Genomic DNA, 21,437 nt, shown 5'->3' with positions numbered 1-21,437 from the left:
AAAAAAAAAATTGTTAAATATAACTTTCTATTTTTGTCCATTTTCACTAACATACATTGAGATTCTAGAAAAAAAAAAAAAAAAATTCTAATTTCCAATCCTGGGTCCACCTTTTTTTTTTTTTTTTTTATATAAATAGGAGTACTTATTTTTTTCGGGTTTTATTCTTTCTTTTTTATTTTCTTTTTATTTTCTTTTCTTTTTCTTTTTCATTTCATTTTATTTCGTTTTATATAAATATGACCGTCGATATTATGTCTGCCACATTAGATAAAACTCCTTTAAATGCTACAGAAGCTGTCAATATTGACTCTACCACTAATTCTCCACCTGCTGAATTAGAAAAGAAGCAAAAGAAACCTATACGTCAGGTAAACGGTTAAAAATAGTCAAAGAAAAAGGAAAAAAAAAAAAGAATGGCTTGCTTAATAACATAGAGTAGGCTGTTGGTGGTATTGTGGTTGATACCACAAATAATAAAGTGTTGATGCTTTCAAGTCGCAAGACAGAAGGTGTCTATCGTCTTCCTCGAGGAAATTGTGATAAAGACGAAACCCCTGAGCAAGCTGTCGTTCGTATTCTTCATGATGAAGCTGGTGTTCAAGTCGAGAAAGTTGATCAAAAAGTAGGAACATATACTGAAGCTAATAAAAAGGGTAAGATTGTGGGTCATCATTGGATGTTTGAGGTAAGGAACCCAACGCTTATGGATTGTTGGCCTGCTTTGGATCGTAAACGTGTTTGGGTAGGTTTTATATAATTTTTTTTTTTAAGTGTGTATTATAAAATCGTATTAATGGGTAAATTTTAGTTTACAATTGAAGAAGCAATTGCTCATTCTGCTGATCGTCATATTGCTCGTTTAGCTCTTAATAATTGTTCTTTATCTTGAGTTTTTTTGATCCATTTTTTTTTCTTTTTAATTTCTATAGTATCGTATTTAATTCAAAAAAAAAAATTATTTGTATAATTCTTTTTCGATAGTTATTCCCTTTTAATTTATACAGCTTTGTGTCTATTATAGTATGATGACATATTTTATTTTTTATTTTTTAATAAAAACATCATCAATTAAATTTTTTATTTTATTTTATTTTTTTTTATTTTTATTTTCAATTTGAAACAAGTCCGCTATTTAAAGAAGACATGCGAATAGATTGGATCAAAAAGGGTTTCTTTGCAAAAATACTTAGAATTTCTTCTAAAGAAAACTAAAGGAAGAAAAAAAAAAAAAAAAGGAAAACTGTCAACGATATGTCAAACAAAAAGAAAAAAAAAAGAGAAAAAAAAGAGAGAAAAAAAAAAGAAATCATATTTACCCATCTTCGGTCTCTTTTCTTTTTTTCTGGCCATTTTTTGAATATTTCATCTACTTGAAGTTCATAAACTCTAATATGTGCTTTTATTTTTTGTCCACTTTTATCAGATTCATAAAATGATCCAACTACTCCAATAATTTGTCCTTTTACACCCGCTTTTAAAATTAAAGATGAATAAATGCATTTGGAATTAAAAATAGATATATACAAAAATACACTATTTTACCTTCTTCATATGTTTCTCTATGAACATCTGCCTCTTGATGTGTATAACTATCTACTTCACATTTTGGCTATATAAAAAAAAAATTAATAAATTATAAATATAGCAACAAATCATTTTTTTTTTTAATTTTTTTTTAATTTTTTAATTTTTTTTTATACATATTTTTATATTTACCAAAGCCCATTTTTCTTCTTCTTTATTTATTAGCGATGTAAGCATAATTCTATTTGTCCGGGGATCGATAGGTAAAATATAGATAATCTATCATATGTCATTAGGATAGATAGATACAGACATACACATTGCAGCTTACTTGTTTAATTTCATCTTCGTCAATTGTTTCTGTAGTAGGTATGGGTTCGATAATATCCTTAACCATTAGCATTTTATAAATATATATATGAAAAAAAAGAGAGAGAGAGAGAGAAAGAGAAAAGGAAAGAAAGTATTATTTTATTACTCTGTTTAATAATAGAAGCATTTGTACTACAATGAAAATTCAATTCATTCAACCACCGAAGGAGGAAAAGACATCATGCGACGAACTAATCGCAAGCCAAGTTAAAAAGCTGAATGATGGATTAGTTTCTTGTTCTTTAATATAAGCATACATAAAAGCCATGCATATCTATGTTATTCAGGGTTAGGTTTAGATATTTATATGTGTGTGTATAATTATTATAAGCAAGTGTCTAAATATATTTTCCATATCCCTAATAAAGAGCTAATTTATTTAAACATGTGCCAGGGGGGTAGAGAGAGAGAGAGAGGAAGAGAAAGAGAAAAAGGGAAAGAGAGAAAGAGAATCGAGCATTTATTATTACGAACATATGAAACTTATTTAACGATAATGCACTTCTTTTTATTGCACAAATGAAAATATTATCAACGTCAGTTTAGATAATATCCCTTTTTTTTTCAAGTCTGGTCCTTATTAATTAGAGTTGTAAATCCAAAAAAAAAAAAAAACGTCATTCTTGTCTTGCATACATCTCTTGTATTTTATGTCATATATATACTTGAAAGATGCTGTCATAATGTTGACAGTGTTATCTTTCCATTCTTCTCCCTCCCCCACCCCCTTGATTTATTGGTACCTTAAATTTTCCCAAATTGGTTCAATAAATAAGAAAAAACCTTTTTTTTTCTCTCGCTTATTAATCTGGACTATTCTTCACATGTGCCAAGAATCATAGAGTTATGCATAATATCCTTAAAAGCTCAAGTTTATATTAGATACTATATATATAACTTTATTTTTAACTGAAAATAATTAAGATATATAACATGATAAACTACATTATATCCCATAAATCTTCAAATGTACAGCATACTTTACCGCAGGCTACAGCAGCTGATAAAGCATAATTCGAAATACCTTGAAAAATAATTGTTAATAGTATGATCTATTGGAGGAGTTTTTTTTTTTTTTTTTTTTTTTTTTTTTTTTTTTTTTTTGACTTACCAATTTTTTCATCAACATAGGCATCTGCAAAAGTATCAGGTCCCTTTGCCATTGCTCCAACAGCAACTACAATAGGTTGTCCATCCGGTATTTCCTTAAAGAATTTATATAGCCGTACTTTAGGTGCATTCCATGAAAGTGCTACAAGTTGTATGATAAAAATATTCATTTAATTCTTTCTTTCTCTCTCTCTTTCTTTTTTTCTTTTTTTTTTTTTAAGTACGGCAAGGAACAAAAGATTCTTACCAATTTTTCTTGCATTTTCTGGTAAATATTGAGTTATAGGGGGTGGTATAATTTCTAAAAGTTTCATTTGTCCTTCAATATCACCTGAAATACTTCCTCTTTCCAATAATTGAACTTTTATTAATAATTAATATGTATGTTCCAAATTTCTGTGAATGTATACTATTATCTTTTTTTTTTTTTTTTTTTTTTTTTTTTTTTTTCAAATTACCCATTAACCCGGAAAATCGTTTAATTGTTCTCGGTATACGACATGCTGGATTGATTCGAATCACAACACCTTTAGCTGTATGAATATATACCTAATATATAGAGTTATAATCACAATTCATTCTCTCTCTCACTCTCTCTCTTTTTTTTTCTTCTTCTCTTTTTTACTTTAAATATAAAAAAGCCAACTTACTTCTAAATGGCCTGATTTATTTAATGGACTATCTAATAAAGTTAATAGACACTAATAATAAATTAATAAGCAAATGAATCTTTTCTGAATAAAAAAAAAAAATAAGATTCTCTCTTTCTCTCTATTTCCCCACCCCCTAGACTTACTTGATGAACAATGTCGGGTCGAGCATCTGCAATGTCTCTACCAAGCTTTTTCAAAATGGATTGATGTTCATCACAATTGAGTAATTGCATTTTACAATCATATCGAAATGAAGTCAAACGTGCTGCTTCTAAAGAAGCATTTTCCAAGACAACGATCACTTTACGACTTTGTGGCTCGACTGGTTGGCCTTGTGTAGGTGCTTCATGCCATGAAGAATCTTCTTGAGCCGTTATTTTTTTAGTTGAAGCATCCATTATTTTACTTGATAGAAAGCAAAAGGCATATATATATATGTATATGTATATGTATAAAGAAAAGAAAAGAAAAAAAAAAAAGGGAATGAAATTTTGGAGATGAAACAGTCACAAGATTTATATAAACCTTCCTCTTCCTCATCTTCATTCTTTCTACCTCCCAGGTAGGAGAGGTTCAGAGTTCTCAATTCCAGCTGTTGAGGGAGCAGCAAAGCCAGAGCAACTCAGTCTAGCGTAGATGTACTTTCTACCTGGAGGGGGAAGGGGAGGGGAGTCGTTGGCAAACTTCTATACTATAGTGGTGCGGCTTCAGATGGGTAACTTATGGAGTCTCGCCACTACCAACAGTCAAAGGGGAGGGGAGGGGGAGAATAGAAGTAATAGTAATAATACAGCACGAAGCTGAAGCCCCCGCCTGCGTCGAAATCTGTAAGGGGGAGGAGAGAGAGACCACACTGCCAGGTAAATGATCTGTTTCCTACGGGACTCAGTGAAGCTTGGCGCCGAACTGCTGTAAACGTATGGATGACCTATGGCTTCAGATATTGGCGACTTTACTGTAAACGCACACGTGGGAGGAAATGCTATAACCCTGGTTACCCTTCTCTTCTTGGATTTCAGAAGCCAAAAAAAAAAAGAAGTAATAATAATACTACATACCAAGCCTTTTATAATTCTATATAAAAATATGTATATATTTTCCTGGGACAATAACATTCCTATATCTATATAAAAAAAAAAAAGATTAGAAAGGAACATAAATACTTTTTTTTTTATGAATGTTTAATTTTATTATGATGCTTCCTTTATGAAGTTCTATCATTCCCTTTTTTTTTTTTTTTTTTTTTTTTTTTTTTTGGCCAGTTGGTAGTCCTCTTTTACGAACAGAAATTACCTACTTTCCGAATAAGAGCAATACATAAAACGATTGTCATCAAAGTTTAAAAAAAGATAAAAAAAAAAAGGTAAAGGTAGAATTGTATCAGTGAGAAGGAGTATCATTATATTTTCAATGCTGTTAATTTCAAGTTCATTCTCGGAGATAGTTCCATGGATAATGTCTAGAATGAATAGACAAGTATTAATTAAAGATAGACCAGGAGCGTTCTTTCGTTCGTTCATTTATTCATAGATACATATTAAAAAGTACCTGATTATTACTGTGAACTGTAACCAGAGTAAATAGATTCCTGATGAGTAACGGTCTTACTGAAACCTTTCCGTTCCTTTTTCTACTCTTGACCTTACATGTATCTTTTTTTTTTTTTTTTTTTTTTTTTTTTTTTTTTTCATTGATGAATAGATCAAAGCAATATTGATGTATTCGATATCTTGTTATGCTCAGTTGGGGAGGTTTTTTTTTTAATAAAGAAAACTATTATTTAAACATATAAATTATATTTTCTTTCCTCCTACATGATACTCTACAATTTATACTCCCTTTTATCTTTTTTCCTTTTGCTCCTAATTTTTTTTTTGTCTTAAATCATATAATAGTCTTTATTTCTGCTATAATAAAAGAACAGCTCAATATAGGGATTTTGGTTTAATAATTTAATTTTTATTCGTATCTAGTGTGATTTACATAGTCAAAAAACAAAGAAAAAAAAAGTTATAGAAAGATTATAAAGAAGGTATTTCACTTGTATAAAAATACATGTATAAAAAAAAAAGGGCATAGTAAATCGAGTCACAGAGAGAATTATTCAAAAAAAAAAAAAAAAAAAAAACTATTATAAACTTATTTTTCTTTTGAATCAATGTCAAATATTACATCAGAAGCAGTTACACCTGGACAACGTCTTGGTTATGCAGCAGATTATCAACAAGGACCTGGTACATATGAACGCGATGGTTTATTATATGCTAGTGTGGTTGGTCAAAGATACATTGATCCCGCTAAAGATGATCAAGTAAAATTTAAATAATGAATTTGATTTATTATTGCATGTCAGTTTAATCTTTTAGTACATTTTTTTTTTAGTTGCCTGTTATGAGAGTAACAAGAGAGAAAGAACAATCGGCAGTACCCGAAGTTGGTAGTGTGGTAATATAGATGGATAGATAAATAAATGAATAAAAGTTTCAATTGATACTTACAGATCCATAGATTACTGGTAAAGTTATTCGTGTTGCACCTCATCAAGCAGTCATTGCCATTATGGTTGTTGGTAGTATTCCCTGTAAAGAAGATTTTATGGGCGTTATTCGGTAATAATTTAAAGAGATTTTTTTTTTTCTTTTACAATAAATTCGAATCTCAAAGACTAAATTTTATTTTATTAGTACACAGGATGTACGTGCAACAGAAAAGGATAAAGTAAAAATATATAATTCATTTAGACCAGGCGATGTGATTAAGGCAGAGGTTATTTCGTTAGGTGATGCACGTTCTTACTTTTTATCAACAGCCAAAAATGAATTAGGTGTTATTTATGCGACCAGTGTTGCAGGTGCAACAATGATACCCATTTCATGGCAAGAAATGCAATGTCCAAAGACAAAAGCAATTGAATTACGTAAATGTGCAAAACCAGATTTATTATAATGGCTTCCTTATATTTATAGGTATTTTATCTTGTGGATATTTCCATTCTGGATGATTATATAATACAATTGTATCTACCTTTTCCCATTTTGGTGAATCTAAAAAAAAAAAAATCCCCCAAAATAATACAATAAATGTATATGCACATATAATATATATACATGTTAATAAACAAGTTGAATAATTCCCTTTATACATATATAGTAATGTGCTTACCTATAGACGATGGATGATGTAATTTATTTTGTAAATTTAACTCTATTAAATTAGATCTACATGCTACATCACGATGTGTTTGTAATTTATAAAACTCTCTTGGATGAATAATACATTTATGACCATTAAGATAAGCCAAATAAGTCAAGACAGCTTGATCTTGTCTATGGTTTGCTCTATTTGAACCAGGAGGAGCAATGCAGTTCTTTTGTAAAGCACATTCAAACCAAGGAATAATGATGGTATTGACAATAGTTGAATTAGTTGTATCAAAACCAATAGCAGCACCATTACAATTCGATTTGTATTTATATATCTTTTCATCAGCACCAAAGAACTTGAACATGCCTCGATGAGTCCATTTACCCATCCCATAGGCACTCTTAGGGGACCAAAAGCCATAAAAGGGATCCTCGAGAATGATTTGTTTAATATTGAGGATAAAGTCTTTTGTGACTTGATTACCAGCATCTAGCCAAACCAAGACACCACCATATCTTACTCTAGCATCATTTATAATGCCTGTCTTCCAACCATATTGACCAGCATCAATCGCTACGTCCCAAAACCGAGGATATCGTTCATGATCAAACATAATCACTTCATCAATTAAGCCATTATGTTGAAGTTGTTCTAAAATAGGTAACTGAGTTCTATTCAATCCAATATTATAAACCACCACTTTAGGAAATTGGTCTGGTTCTATCTCAGGTCGAAATTGATGTAAAGAGTATAAAAAATTTTCCAAGGAACACACATGATTTGCGCTTGATCCAGTAATGATTGTATAAGGGAAAGTATGGGGGACTTTATGAGTCAATTTAATACTTTCTTCTTGCACCTTATTTGTATCTATTTTTTTTTTTTTTTTTTTTTTTTTTTTTTTTTTTACAAGTGTAAATTATTATTAAAATAAAATAAAAAAAAAACGAGGGTAGTACAGAATAATACCTTGAATTACAATATTCCTTTGTTGAAGATAATAAGTTTTATGTATTGATAACAATATAAAGCCTATTAAACATGCAATTAAACATTGAAAGAAAAGAATAATCTTTTTTGAACGGCCTATAAAAAAGGATGTAAATGTCATAAATGAAAGAATAAAGAAAGCTTATAAAATAAAGAAAAGCATGTAATTTTCAACAACTATTATAAATAAATAAATAAAAAAAAAAAGAGAAAAAAAAGGAGAGAAAGGGAGAAAGGGTTGGTTATTCTAGACGTACTGTATTCTCAATTAGGTGAAGGGAAATTAGTCGAAATTTAAAAAAATTATCTTTTCAAACTCCGTTTAATGATTGGGGAGGTGATCTCTTTTCCCCTCATTTTTTTGTTTTCTTTCTTGCTGTACAAATAACAATAAAAGTAAAATCATCATTATTTGTTAAAAAGCTATTTTATGTTTTACTGGGAAGAAAAGAGGAAAAAAAAGAAAAAAAAAATGAAAAAGGGTGTTCAACTCTTGAAAGTGAGATTGTGTAGTTATCGCTGAATATTTGATATGAAAATCATTTTTTTTTTTTTTTTTTGCTACTAATTTTAGTCTCTTCTTTTCCAAGATTATATATTCAGATGTAAACACTCTAATATTTTAAAAGCCGTGAATATGATCTATAAGAGTATTGTTTATCATTAGACAAGACAAGCCAGGATGACTAAGAAAACTAAATGTAACTTTTTATCGTATATACAATGCATTTCATTATTTACTTTTATTTTTTAAATATGATTTGAACCTGTTATAATAATTAAATCTTACAACATATGATAAACGTCATTTTTTTTTATAATGCTTATTCGCCCTGTTATCTTCGGATGCTTCTGTAAAGTGTTCTAATATTAATTAACGACATATAGCAGCAGCAGTAGAAGAAGAAGACGAGCGCTATCTATTTTTTTTTTAAAAAAAAACTTATGTTCATGTCTGTAATTACATAGCTTAAACTTGCTAGAAAGTCTCTAAATTTTTAGGAGTCTAAAAAGAATAAGAAAAAAAGTGCAAAATATATCCATGAAGCCTTTTGAATTGTTTGGACAATAAACAAGCAGTATCATCGCAATTTTAGACTTGAAATTTATTATATTAATGACCTTTATGCAATAGTAAAATATGACTCTTCTAATAAATCCTTATTTTCCCATCTCGAACTGCACACGCAACTCGTTGATATCCTGATTCGTGTTTAGTAGGAACTAACTTCATATCATAAACAGCTTCCAATTCATTCCCCGTCAACTCAGCTTCTACTTGAATTTTTGTGTTTGTTAAAGAGGCTGTTTGGTAAACACTTCCGTCCGCTTATATGGGAGGAAAAAAAAAAGATGAATTAAATATAAAGTGATTAGCTTTAAATTATTAACATACCACTACTGATGCACAAAATCTTTTCTCCATTTTTATTCAACATAATAACAATAGATGTGATCATGTATCCATTTCGCTTCCACTGCGATACTATCTTTTGTTCTTTGAGAGAATAAGCTAACATAAAGCCATCTTTATTGCCTATAAAAATGATCTCCGTTTCTTGATCAAATGCAATAGCTGTTAAGGGAATACCATTTGTAGGTATTGCAAAAATCTTGCATACAATTAGTCTAAAAATCTAGTCAATACCAACAATGATAGTTTACCTCTTCTTTAGTGCCTAAATGAATGCCTCGTACACTTCCATCGTCTAATGCAGCTAATACAAGTTTATCACTTGTTTCTACCTCCATAGGATCTAATAAAATGCTCGTAAAAAAAAAAAACAGCTATTTTTTATTTATCAAGTCTTATTTTACCTAATGTTTCTATAGGTGCTGCCTCATATTGGGATGGAAGTTGAGTGAGGATAATTTTGTTTACGGGTACCTTATAATTACCCATTGTAGTTATTGTAGAGGATGTGCCGCAGTTCCATAACTTGATTGTACCATCACGAGACGAAGCTAATCGATATCATTTATTAGATAATTTATAATTCAAAGATTTTACTGTAGACTTACATAACACATTACGTCCCTTTGAAATGATTGCGGTATTTGTAATAGCTATTATCTAGTAAGTAGCTGCCAAATACTTTTTATTTTGTTTTATTTTTACCTGAAGTATGCCCTTTAAGAGTGACTGGATTACTACCATCTAATACAGACCAGATTTTAAGCTGGAAATCTGCGCCACCTGTCAAAACTACCAAGTTGCTTGGAAAGAATTCAACTGTTGTGACATCACTAACATGACCTTCAAGTACGGTCTAAAGTACAAAATATAAATAAAAATTTACTTGAATTTGTCGTTGATACATGTTACTTTACCGAAATATTGCCATCCATAATTGATCCTATTGATGCTTTTGATTCATGACTTGCTGCAAATAATTGGCCATTAGGTGAAATGTCGAGACAATTAACTGGCTTATCTTTAATTAAACTAAATTCTTGTTTAGAGCTATAGACAGTAATATCTTTTATTCCTAATTTAGGGCACTCCACTTTAAAGGCACGCTATAAAAGGGCATTAGTTTGTATTCCTCTTTTTTTTTTTATGCATTAAATAGATTATACCGAATTCAAATTAGTAACGACAACATCATCCTTTCCTTCAAGAGTAATTTCGTAATCCTTGGTACGATTGACCTCTACGGATCCTTGTACACTTTCTTTACCTAAAACACAATGTCAATATATACATTGGTCTAGATAGGGATGTATGTATGTATGTATGTATGCATGTGTTTTGTTGTTGCTATTGTCGTCTTACCTTTTAGGTAACAAGCTATCCAAAATGAACCACTAGGAATTGTGTTTGAAGCAACTTCTCTAACTACCTGATCCCAATCCGCTTGGACAGAAACAAACGGCAAAATTTCAGTTGTCATGATAAAGTTGTAATAAAAAGAAACGAGCCCACTTGTAAAAAAAAAAAAAAAGTAGAACTAGATAGATGCTGCTGCATTGCGGGAAAAAAAAAGGCATGCTTAACACAGTCACGCCGTTTAATTTTACAATATTCTCTCTTACTTCATTGATCTTTCTTTCTTTTTTTTTTTTATTTTTAATTAATTGAAATTAATAATGAGTAGACGAAAAAATTACATGGATGATGGGGATGACTCTTCAGACGAAGAATCCGGAAGAATTAATTTTGACATTACAGAACAAGATTTAGAAGATGAAATGATGGGGTTCTCAGGACAAACGAGACGACGAGGGCGATTTAATGATGATAGCAGTGATGAAGAAGACGATGTCAGACCAACTGGTTATAGTGGTTTGAATCTAGGGCCAACATTTTTGCCTGCTAAACAGACCTCTGAAAGATCAACGCCAGAGGCAACACCGATAATAAAGGAAAAAAAAAAGGATCCTGTGAAAGAGCGAGTTCGTGGTAGATCGTCAACACCTTCACCTGATCCAGGCTTTGCATCATTTAACAAATACTCAAAGGGTGCTGCATTAAAGATGATGGAAAAGATGGGTTGGTCGATGGGACAAGGTCTTGGTGCTGGTGGAGAAGGTATTGTGAATCCGATCGAGACCAAACTTCGACCTAAAGGTATGGGCTTGAGCTTTAAAGGGTTTGATGAACGTACAGAGCAAGCCAAACTGGAAAGCAAATTACGTAAAGGTGAAATAGAAGATGACGATGGCGATGAAGAAGGAAAAAGAGCCCCTAAGGGGAAAAGACGTGATGCATGGAGAGCATCATCTAGAGATGAAGGAACAAAGAAGAAATCACGAAAACCAAAGATGGTTTACAAGACAGCGGCTGATATCTTGGCAGAGATTGAAAATGATGTACTACCATCGACTCAACAGAAGGTGATAGATATGACGGGGCCTGGTATTCGCGAAATATCACTATCGGATATCAAACGTACAGATTCACCTACATTGATGGAGGTCACTACACGATTACCTGAATTAAGGCACAATTTACGTCTTATAGTTGATTTAGCACGTGGAGATTTAGAAAACTTGTCAAGGGAGAAACAAAAGACGACAATCGATCTAAAATCACTTGAGGCTGAAGTGAATAAGATGAGAGAACAGATGGAGAAGGAAGAGAGACGACTACGAAAATTAGAACAATTAAAGGAGATTACAAAAAGATTAGAAGCGACAAGTAAAGATGCAATGGCTACTGGTGCCTTTGAGAAAGGGGATATAACAGCATTATTTGGTGAACAATTTGATATCTTGGAAAAAAATTTTATGGATGATATTAAAGCGATGAATATTGATTCACTCGTGGTGTCTGTTTGGGCACCGGTATTAAAATACAAATCAATGCATTGGAATGTGTTGGAAGAACCTACTTGGGGTCTATATGATGTAAAGAAGTGGAAAAAGTTATTACTAGTCAACGATAACGATACAAACACAACAAGGTTTAGAGCATTACAAAAGAATTTGGTTTGTACACCATTTGAAATGATGATGAATACAATATGGCTATCTAAAGTTAGAAGTGCAATAAAGTAAGTATTTGCATACATGTCAAGTAAAGTGTACAAGAAGTTGTATCTGACAAATCATAAATAGTAACCATTGGAATATCTATGATCCTGATCCAATTGTACAATTATTAGAAGAATGGCAACCTTTACTACCCAGATTTATATTTGAAAACATGATTAATCAACTCATCATACCCAAACTTAGTCGTGCAGTCTCAGACTGGAACCCACGTACAGATCCTGTTATGATTCATACCTGGATTCATCCTTGGTTTCCTACACTTGGCGCATGGAGATTAGCTGAGCTTTGCACAACCATTCGACAAAAGTTATCTGTCGTACTTCGACAATGGCATCCCTCTGATGAATCAGCATTGCATATCATTACCCCTTGGAAGGATATCTGGACAGCTGAACAATGTGAGCAATTTATGCTCAAATCTATTTTACCCAAACTTACACTTCTCCTTCGTGAAGAGTTCCAAGTAAATCCACGAGATCAAAACTTGGACGGGCTGATTTGGTGTTTGGCCTGGAAGAATCTTTTATCTGATACCGTGATGGGCACTTTACTTAAAAATGAATTCTTCAACAAATGGCATTTTGTTCTAGTGCAATGGTTATCATTAGACATTTATAGTATTAATTATGACCAGATTAGTGACTGGTATAGATGGTGGAAGCAAGTGTTTATAGCATATGGACTTGATACAAATAAGATGGTGATGCAAGAGTTTAGAAAGGGTCTAGATACAATGAATAAAGCGCTTAATGGGGAAAAACTTGTATAATAAAAATAATAATAATAACTTTCTCTTTCTCTCTCTCTCTTACTCCCCTTCACCCTCTATTATTTTGATAAAACTATTATAATCTCTTATACATGTAAAGCTTTCAAGTACTTTTTGCTCTTTTATTATTTCTGAAACAAATGAATTAGAACGAAAAAAAAAAAGGGGGGAATTTTCAACAGATTTTGGTGAAAAAAAAAAAAAAAAAAAAAAAAAACTAGGAACTATAAAAACGCGTACATTTAATTTTTTTTTTCACTTTTTTTTTATATATAAAAATATACATATTAGACGCGAAAAAAAAAGACGTGTTCATTATCAAAACACCATGGTTAGAATTACAAATAATCTTTACCAGGATGCATATGAATACATTAAACGCGATTCTTCAGAAGGCAATTGTATTGTATTTGTTGCCGCTGATATTGATTCTATTTGTGCAGTTCGTATATTTCAGGTATTACCTATATAAAACTATAAAGATCAATTTTATTTAGCTCAATCTATTTACTTGTATACATATTTTTTTTTTAAAAAAAAGTCTTTATTAAAAACTGATATCATTCCACATAAGATTGTACCTGTTTCAGGTCATAAAGATCTCGAAGATGCCAATGAAAAACTTATTTCAAAAGATGAAAATGTAAATTTCATATACATGTATATACATTTATTTTTTTAAAGTACTGTTAATAACTCTTTTTCGACCCTTTTTTTTTTCCTTTATTTAGTTACGATCTATAGTAATGATTAATTGTGGAGGTAGTGAATTGATTGCTAATCTCTTTACAGCACCTCCTGAAACCAAAGTTTATGTAATTGATAGTCATCGTCCTTTATTACTTGATAATTTACTTTCCGAAAACAACCATATTTGTGTATTTGATGATGAAAGTCAGACAACACGTGTTGAAGCAGCCATTGAAGCTTATGAAAAATTAATTGTAAAGTTATAAGCTAGGAAAAACAAAAACAATACGCATAACAATGAATATTAATATATATATATTTGCAGGCTTATGAAGATGAAGAGAGCGATGAAGATAATAATGATCAAGATTCAGAAAATGAAGAACTAGATGAGGATGATAGACCTATTGATGATCGCCCAAGACAGAGAAGAAGACTTAATGAGGTTATACTAAGCATATTATTAATTCCTATTATTATTTAACAGCTTCTTTATATATATATATACATATCTTTAGAGTACACGTCTTTCAAAGAGAAATGAAAGACGCCACTTGAATAGTATTGTTGCTAATTATTATGGAAATGGATCATTTTATGCCAATTCAGTATCAGGGGTTGTTTATGAATTAGCACAACAGTTGGGCAAGACAAATAATGAATTATTATGGCTAGCCATTGTTGGAGTCACCTCTCAATATATATTTGAAAAAATGGATACCTTTACTTATGCAAAATATTTGGAAATGTTTAAAGATGATCGAGCAAGACTCAATATTGATAGAACAGAAGATGGTTCATTACAGAATGCAAATAGTATTGTTATTAAATCAGAAGATGAATATCGTTTTATTATGTTTCGACATTGGAGTCTTTATGATAGTATGTATCATTCAGGATATGTATCAAGTAAATTAGGTGTATGGAAAGATGCAGGAAGGAAAAGATTAAATAATATGTTTGCAAAAATGGGGTAAAAAATATACTTCTCAATAAGAAGTATTCTATGACTAACCTTTTTGAAACCTTTGTAGCTTTTCACTTCAGCAATGTCAACAGATATATACACATATGGATATGGATTTAAAACAAATACTCAGAGATAAGATCGAAGTTGTCGCGCCACTTTATGGACTTACGGATATTTGTTTTCCTAGCTTTACGAGAACTTATGGCTGGGAATGTTGTTTATCAGCCAGTGATGTAGTCTATTCACTTTCAACTCTATTAGAAACAAGTCCTGCAGCAGCAATACAATTAGGGACAGCAGTCAATATAAAAGAAACTGAAGAAGAGTCGTTTACAGATAATGAAGATGAAGACCCTAAAGACGACAGTGGCAAGACAGCTGAAATGGGTCGACTTAACAGTAGCAACGGATATAATAATCATGGTCTATTAGGCAGTGAAAGAAGCAAATGGTGGATGAAGAATTTCTATGCAGCCTATGATGCATTAAATGGCAATTCACCCTCGAGTCTTCTACGTGGACTTAAACTATGTATGAAAACTCAAAAGACAATTGTTCGTCAAGGAACAAGTATTATTGAAAAGAAGATGGTGAAAATCTTTAAAAACTTTCGATTTGTAAACGTTCGTAATGGACCTGACCTTCCTATCTTTCAACATCCATCTGCATTAACAAAACTTGGATTATATCTAATTGATGCGTATAGAGTAAGTTTTTTATTATGTAATTTTTATTGCTTTTGTAATTGGTTAATTCTTTTTTTTTTTTTTTATATACATGTAGGAACATGGAAAGAAAAATTTACCTATTGTATTATCTTCACTAGATGAAAAGCATGGTACCTGTTTATTAGTTGCATTAACAGGTGCAGCTTCATTTGGTGAAATTCGTAAAAAGTAAGTCATTTTTATTTTATTTTAAGAAAGAAGATGCTAACTCTTTTTTTTTATATATATGCAGTAAATTTAATATGGCATTTGAAGAGGCAGCAGAGAATACCAAAGCAAGAATATCATTTGATAGCTTCGATCCATCTATTATACAAGTGCTTGATGCTGATGTTGAACATTTTATTGAAGCTTTATCTAAAAAGCGATAATTTATTGTAATGTATATACATAATATATACTCATATATACCTGTTTTTATGTAAATAACATATATATATATATATGTATATATATAACATATAATATATATATATATATAGTAGTGACTAAATAAAAGAAAAGACAATGCTTCTTTTGTATATAAATATATACATATACGTATACGTATATATCTGTCTAGTATTGAGCTTTATAGATCCCTGTTATATCTATTCAGATACACACAGTTAATATATTGATTTCTACTAATGTGTACTATATAATGCTCTTAGGACAGATTTAATAATAGATGGTGTTCTTTTGTGAGTAGTAGTCGATTATAATAGCAATTTTGTACATTATTGGTTTGTTTATTTATATAATTTTATCATAGACGAGACCAATCTCAAAGTATACCAAAGTAAATTTTGCTTAGTTTCTAGGTTTTATACTTTTTTATTTATTTAAATGCAACCTTTGATCCTTTACTATCAGTTTTCCTCAGTGTTCAAAATTCAAATTGTTGTATGTGTTTTGTATCATGGATATTATATTATTAAACAGCGTCTATTATGTGGAATATCGCTTAAATAAAGTCTTTGCCTGAAAGAAAAAAAAAAAAAAGAAAAGGGAGAGGAAGAGAAGGGCTATTTTCTGATTTACTTTATTCATTAACTCAATAAAAATCATTTGTCATAGCTAAGAATAAATGTATTCTTCTATTGTTATTTTTTTTGTGAAATTCCTTCAATTTTGTATAAATGCAAGAATCATGAAGATATCATATAAGTGCATGTTTTCCAGCTAGAAACAGAATATGAATGCATGTTTTATTGTCATAATTTTTCTAGCAACTGCTCAATCAGAACATGGAAGAAGAAAAAAAAAAAAAAAAAAAAAAAAAGCAATTAAATATTTAGCCGAGCCGGACAAAATCAAAGCTTGCGTCATGATACGCGCGTCTATAGAAAATATTCACGCATTTCTTCCTCTTTCTTTTCTTTCTTTTTTTTTTCCCTTAATATCTTTTAAGCTTATTTGTTATTGTTTTTTTTATTTCCTTCAAAGATAAACATTTGAAATGGCTGATCGTTATAGTTTCTCACTTACCACTTTCTCTCCTTCCGGAAAGCTTGTCCAAATTGAATATGCATTAAATGCTGTTTCTCAAGGTGTTACAAGTGTTGGCATTAAAGGTACAAATATGTAAATATTAATTCATAAAGCAAGTTCCATTAAAAGGAAAAAAAAAAAAAGAGAAAAAAGAAAAAAAAAAACGAATCTCCTAATCTCTTAAAAATAAATAGCCACCAATGGTATTGTTATTGCAACAGAAAAGAAATCAGCTTCCAATCTTGTCGATGATTCTACACTTGAAAAGGTAGCTACTATCTGTTCTAATATTGGTATGGTTTATTCAGGTATGGGTCCAGATTTTCGTGTTTTAGTTAGTAAGGCACGTAAGGCAGCACAAGCATATAAGAGAGTCTATATGGAGGAGCCTCCAGTACGAATTCTTGTTCAAGAAGTTGCAAGTGTTATGCAAGAATATACTCAAAGCGGGTATGAAGAAATAAGAAGTTTTCTCCTTTTTTTATATGAAGTAAAAAAATAGCTAATTATTTTTTTTTTCATCATGTAGTGGTGTTCGTCCTTTTGGAGTTTCACTTTTAATTGCAGGATATGATGAAGTGAATGGACCTTCACTCTATCAAGTTGATCCATCTGGTTCTTATTGGGCTTGGAAAGCAAGTGCTATTGGTAAAAACATGATTAATGCAAAGACATTCTTAGAAAAGAGGTAGATAGAAAAAGGAAAGTGAGAAGAAAGGAGATATATAAATAATATATATGAATATATAATTTTTTTTTATGAACAGATATAATGAAGAAATGGAATTAGAAGATGCAGTACACACAGCAATTTTGACTGTAAGCCCCCCCCTTACATTTATATAATATACTTATTTTATATTTTTCTGACATGTATTTTGTATTAGCTTAAAGAAGGATTTGAAGGTCAAATGACAGAAAATAGTTTAGAGATTGGTATTATTGGTACAAGTACTGTTGATGTCTATGGTGGTGAAAGAAAAAAGATGCCATTATTTAGAAAGTTGAAATTGAATGAAGTTAAAGATTATTTAGCAAACATTGCTTAATATTTTCTATATAAAATAAAATGATGTAATGTAAAACTCGTATAAGCTTTTTAGATTAGTAAAAGTAGCAAGTTTAATTACCCCTTAAAATTATAAATACACATATAAATCGAGAAAATTGGCTACTTACTCCTTACAATTTAATAATGGGAAATACAACTCATAAAGTTTACGAATATTATAAACAAAATCATAAGATTTTTTTTTTTTTTTTTTTTTAATAATAATTGTACCCATTTTCAAATAGATGCCTACACAAGGCAGAAAAAAATAATAATAATAAAACCAACTATACAATCATTCTAGGGAGTGGGGTGAAAACAAAGGATCTGCAAGGATTTGGCACAACAATGATTTATGCATCTTTTAAGCGACAAAACAAGTACTACTTCGGAAATTGAAGAAGCCAATTCCGACATAGCATAGCAGTGAATCCATTCTTGTCTCTTTCTACTTCTTCTTCTTCTTCTTATTTTGCATTCAACAGTAAATAAAATAAAGAAAGAAAGCTTGACTTCTATTCCCAAATGATGCGTTTTGATGAAGAATATAATAGGTACCACTCATTTCCCTTTTACTCTTCTTTTGCTCTTTATCTTTAACCTTCTCCCTAATTTATTATATCTCATATTAGCCTAACATTCGAAACTATTATAGACCGTTTAGTGTCAGTTACATACAATAAAACAGGTACAAAAAAGGGGGGTGCGTGTATAAGTTTTAGAAGCTATTATTGATTTATTATAATGTAGATGATAACATTATTCCTGTCTTTTTAATATTTTACAGGAAATTTATGAAACCAAATGAACTTGTAAAGATACTTATCGACCGGTAGATACACTTTATTATTATGAATAATATTAACATGTAATTGATTCATTCATTTTGTACCCTTTAGATTTGAAAATGATAGAAGATATTCTGCTTCATTATTACCTACTGCTTTACAAAAAAGGTATTATGTATATACACACATATACATATATGTATATATATATATTTATATGATGTAATTTAACGTTATAAATAAATACAAATCTCGCTTTAATATAATATAGAATTCATAGTATTTTTTCGTTATGGTTATCACACTATTGGAACGATTTTTATGGAGATCAAACTAGAAAAACTATTATATCGTTTTTGGATCGTATTTCTAAATACGAGAATTTAACACCCATTTGTGATTCATTAGCGCCCTTAGTTATACGCGAACCACCAGTGAACGATCCTGATAATACTTGGGGACTAGTGGATGATGATGATGATGATCCTCTATCATCCTTAAATACTTGCATAGAACGGAATAAAAAAAAAGACAGCGGCTATTCTTCTGGTGGTGTTTTATGTATAACCAATTTCATTCAAGACGTGACTAATCGACTTTCATTGGATGAATCGTCTCATTTATTGACAAGCAATAATAATGTTGAACCAAACTTAGATGTGAATACACCCACTTTGTCATCCAATTACTTGTTGCATCATGCTAAAAGCAACCCACTATTTTTGCATCCTAATTTGAGAAAATCACAAAAGAAGCGAAACTCCTTAGCAGATCCTAATAGATGTTGTGCCGAGTTTGCAGGTGGTTTAATTAACATTGATCATATTGCAAAGTATGATAAACATAATAATTCGACACCTTCCATTGCTACGACTATTGGATGGGCGTCTTCGATTCTAGGATATCCATTTTCAACCATTAAACAGCATCCATCTTTTAATCAAGTAAAATCGAATTACAAGACCTTTATAAAATTACAAAATAAAACTATAGCTGATCAACTTACTTGGATTGAAGCCGAGTTATTCTCGAGGATCAAAGCAAGTAATCTTAAAAAAAAAAAAAAAAAAAAAAAAAAAACTACTACTACTATTACAATATCGTAATATACTGATATATCTACTCATGATAGCCACGTGAGTTTATTCAACATTTATGGACATCAAAGAAGAACGACTGTAATCAAAACTCATCTAATAACGCAGTCATAGCATCGATAGCTCATTTTAATTTTATTTCTGCCTGGATAACAACCACGATCATAGAACAATCAAGTTTAACGAAAAGAATTTTACTGTTAGAAAAGTTCATGTCCATAGCAGTTGAACTACAAAAGCTGAATAATTACAATTCTTTAATGGCTTTCTTAGCTGGTATTAATAGTGCATCTATTTTACGTCTAAAGCAAACGAGACAAGCTATTATTACAAAAAAGGTCTATAAACAGTTTCGAAGTCTTGAAAGATTAATGAATACAGAGCAATCATATAGTTCGTATCGACTCGTTTTAAATAAAGCGTTAGGAACACCAGGAATACCTTATCTGTAAGTTATATATATATATGTGTGTGTGTGTATATGTATATGTATGTGTATATGTATATAAAAATATGCTTATATTTTTAGTATTAGTGGTATACATAGCCAAGATTTGGTATTACTTACAGAAGCTAATAAGGATTTTCGAGCAAATGGTACCATTCATTGGGAAAAGTTTCGACTGATGGGTGAAACTATCATGACAATTATGAAATTTAAATATCCTCGATATACAATTGAACCTGATATTAAAGTATTACGGTTTATTGCTGATAGTCAAATTCTAACAGAAGATGTATGTATTTTTTTTTTTTTATTTTTACTTGTAATTTATTATTGCCAAGTCTAAAATAATGTAAATCAATATAGGAGCAGTATAAAAAATCCATTATCGTTGAACCAAGAGTAGAAGATACTTTGAGTATAAAAAGTTTATGGATAAGATTGTGATCATACAAATAAATATATATATATATATATATATAAAGAAAAGTTTGTTATAGATAAAAGAAGATAGCTGCTCGTCGTTTTTACTTTTTTATAATAGTAAATTACTTCAACCAAATAATTTATATTTTGAATCAAGAAAGTTTCTTTTTGACAAACAAAATAAAAAATCGTGTTCATGAAAGCGAATATAAAAAATGAAATAGTTCTCAAGTGAATAATGCATTGTTGCAGAGCCAATCAATAAAGACGTTTGAAAGATGAGTTGTATTGTAGTAAACGGCTTGTTTCTAAAAATATGAAACACATAAAGTATCCAAGATAGGATTATTCTTATATAGATGACAATAATTTCATGGGGCTAAAGTAAGGTTATTTATACCTCTTCTTATATGACGTTTACTGGGTTGAATTTTGGAATATTCTTATTCTTGTATCACTATGATTTACTTGGTGTTGACATATGATTTATGAGTACGTCCTTATAACCCAACTCGTACGTGCAACTTCCGAGATGAACGATAAGCGGACCTTTAATTTATATGATCTTTCCTTAACATTGGTTAATTTAATGTCAATTTGACTCATTTTTTTTTTTTTTTTTTAAAAAATATCGTACCTATTAATTTCTAATTTTTATTTTATTTTATTTCATTTTTTATTTCACTTCATATTATTTTTTTTTTTTT

The 21,437-nt window shown here is 30.3% G+C and overlaps 10 protein-coding genes across 10 annotated transcripts; 6 read left to right on the top strand and 4 right to left on the bottom strand.

Annotated features, from left to right (window-relative positions):
* The first annotated feature begins 178 nt into the window (after nt 1–178).
* Nucleotides 179–1,088, top strand: BX663DRAFT_511735 (uncharacterized protein). The gene is made up of 3 exons (XM_051527927.1): nt 179–371; nt 443–745; nt 812–1,088. The coding sequence occupies exons 1-3, from the start codon at nt 240–242 to the stop codon at nt 890–892; spliced, it is 516 nt and encodes a 171-aa protein (XP_051382083.1). The 5' UTR covers nt 179–239; the 3' UTR covers nt 893–1,088.
* BX663DRAFT_511731 (uncharacterized protein) lies at nt 1,071–2,020 on the bottom strand. Its single transcript, XM_051527926.1, has 4 exons — nt 1,720–2,020; nt 1,546–1,612; nt 1,320–1,474; nt 1,071–1,211 (listed from the first exon to the last, which is right to left on the bottom strand). The coding sequence occupies exons 1-4, from the start codon at nt 1,762–1,764 to the stop codon at nt 1,113–1,115; spliced, it is 366 nt and encodes a 121-aa protein (XP_051382082.1). The 5' UTR covers nt 1,765–2,020; the 3' UTR covers nt 1,071–1,112.
* A 739-nt stretch (nt 2,021–2,759) lies between these two features.
* Nucleotides 2,760–4,116, bottom strand: BX663DRAFT_511726 (Alpha/beta knot methyltransferase). Its single transcript, XM_051527925.1, has 6 exons — nt 3,806–4,116; nt 3,660–3,710; nt 3,468–3,558; nt 3,257–3,370; nt 3,011–3,151; nt 2,760–2,923 (listed from the first exon to the last, which is right to left on the bottom strand). Exons 1-6 carry the CDS (start codon nt 4,058–4,060, stop codon nt 2,841–2,843), a joined length of 735 nt encoding a protein of 244 aa, XP_051382081.1. The 5' UTR covers nt 4,061–4,116; the 3' UTR covers nt 2,760–2,840.
* A 1,706-nt stretch (nt 4,117–5,822) lies between these two features.
* BX663DRAFT_511724 (uncharacterized protein) lies at nt 5,823–6,847 on the top strand. The gene is made up of 4 exons (XM_051527924.1): nt 5,823–5,973; nt 6,045–6,107; nt 6,171–6,271; nt 6,347–6,847. Exons 2-4 carry the CDS (start codon nt 6,054–6,056, stop codon nt 6,606–6,608), a joined length of 417 nt encoding a protein of 138 aa, XP_051382080.1. The 5' UTR covers nt 5,823–5,973; nt 6,045–6,053; the 3' UTR covers nt 6,609–6,847.
* BX663DRAFT_81485 (uncharacterized protein) lies at nt 6,403–8,002 on the bottom strand. The gene is made up of 3 exons (XM_051532328.1): nt 7,776–8,002; nt 6,825–7,676; nt 6,403–6,706 (listed from the first exon to the last, which is right to left on the bottom strand). The coding sequence occupies exons 1-3, from the start codon at nt 7,915–7,917 to the stop codon at nt 6,603–6,605; spliced, it is 1,098 nt and encodes a 365-aa protein (XP_051382079.1). The 5' UTR covers nt 7,918–8,002; the 3' UTR covers nt 6,403–6,602.
* Nucleotides 8,003–8,719: 717 nt separating this feature from the next.
* BX663DRAFT_511716 (WD40-repeat-containing domain protein) lies at nt 8,720–10,735 on the bottom strand. Its single transcript, XM_051527923.1, has 9 exons — nt 10,573–10,735; nt 10,377–10,477; nt 10,128–10,316; nt 9,916–10,066; nt 9,819–9,863; nt 9,615–9,761; nt 9,462–9,553; nt 9,193–9,409; nt 8,720–9,125 (listed from the first exon to the last, which is right to left on the bottom strand). Exons 1-9 carry the CDS (start codon nt 10,688–10,690, stop codon nt 8,947–8,949), a joined length of 1,239 nt encoding a protein of 412 aa, XP_051382078.1. The 5' UTR covers nt 10,691–10,735; the 3' UTR covers nt 8,720–8,946.
* A 36-nt stretch (nt 10,736–10,771) lies between these two features.
* BX663DRAFT_511711 (GC-rich sequence DNA-binding factor-like protein-domain-containing protein) lies at nt 10,772–13,169 on the top strand. Its single transcript, XM_051527922.1, has 2 exons — nt 10,772–12,292; nt 12,357–13,169. The coding sequence occupies exons 1-2, from the start codon at nt 10,887–10,889 to the stop codon at nt 13,060–13,062; spliced, it is 2,112 nt and encodes a 703-aa protein (XP_051382077.1). The 5' UTR covers nt 10,772–10,886; the 3' UTR covers nt 13,063–13,169.
* A 161-nt stretch (nt 13,170–13,330) lies between these two features.
* BX663DRAFT_511709 (CDC45 family) lies at nt 13,331–15,935 on the top strand. The gene is made up of 8 exons (XM_051527921.1): nt 13,331–13,519; nt 13,604–13,705; nt 13,794–14,006; nt 14,078–14,197; nt 14,271–14,725; nt 14,787–15,429; nt 15,506–15,618; nt 15,683–15,935. Exons 1-8 carry the CDS (start codon nt 13,391–13,393, stop codon nt 15,819–15,821), a joined length of 1,914 nt encoding a protein of 637 aa, XP_051382076.1. The 5' UTR covers nt 13,331–13,390; the 3' UTR covers nt 15,822–15,935.
* Nucleotides 15,936–16,803: 868 nt separating this feature from the next.
* On the top strand, nt 16,804–18,014 carry BX663DRAFT_511707 (nucleophile aminohydrolase). The gene is made up of 5 exons (XM_051527920.1): nt 16,804–17,006; nt 17,118–17,373; nt 17,453–17,611; nt 17,691–17,742; nt 17,811–18,014. Exons 1-5 carry the CDS (start codon nt 16,892–16,894, stop codon nt 17,970–17,972), a joined length of 744 nt encoding a protein of 247 aa, XP_051382075.1. The 5' UTR covers nt 16,804–16,891; the 3' UTR covers nt 17,973–18,014.
* Nucleotides 18,015–18,610: 596 nt separating this feature from the next.
* On the top strand, nt 18,611–20,932 carry BX663DRAFT_81328 (ras guanine nucleotide exchange factor domain-containing protein). Its single transcript, XM_051532327.1, has 6 exons — nt 18,611–18,806; nt 18,874–18,930; nt 19,034–19,802; nt 19,895–20,307; nt 20,395–20,596; nt 20,671–20,932. The coding sequence occupies exons 1-6, from the start codon at nt 18,769–18,771 to the stop codon at nt 20,749–20,751; spliced, it is 1,560 nt and encodes a 519-aa protein (XP_051382074.1). The 5' UTR covers nt 18,611–18,768; the 3' UTR covers nt 20,752–20,932.
* Nucleotides 20,933–21,437: the final 505 nt, after the last annotated feature.

Source organism: Cokeromyces recurvatus (assembly GCF_025118155.1).
Source record: "Cokeromyces recurvatus strain NRRL 2243 chromosome Unknown BX663scaffold_15, whole genome shotgun sequence".
Lineage (NCBI taxonomy): Eukaryota > Fungi > Mucoromycota > Mucoromycetes > Mucorales > Mucoraceae > Cokeromyces > Cokeromyces recurvatus.
The sequence above is the reverse complement of the archived record's forward strand: the minus strand, read 5'-3'. Positions and strand labels throughout refer to the sequence as shown.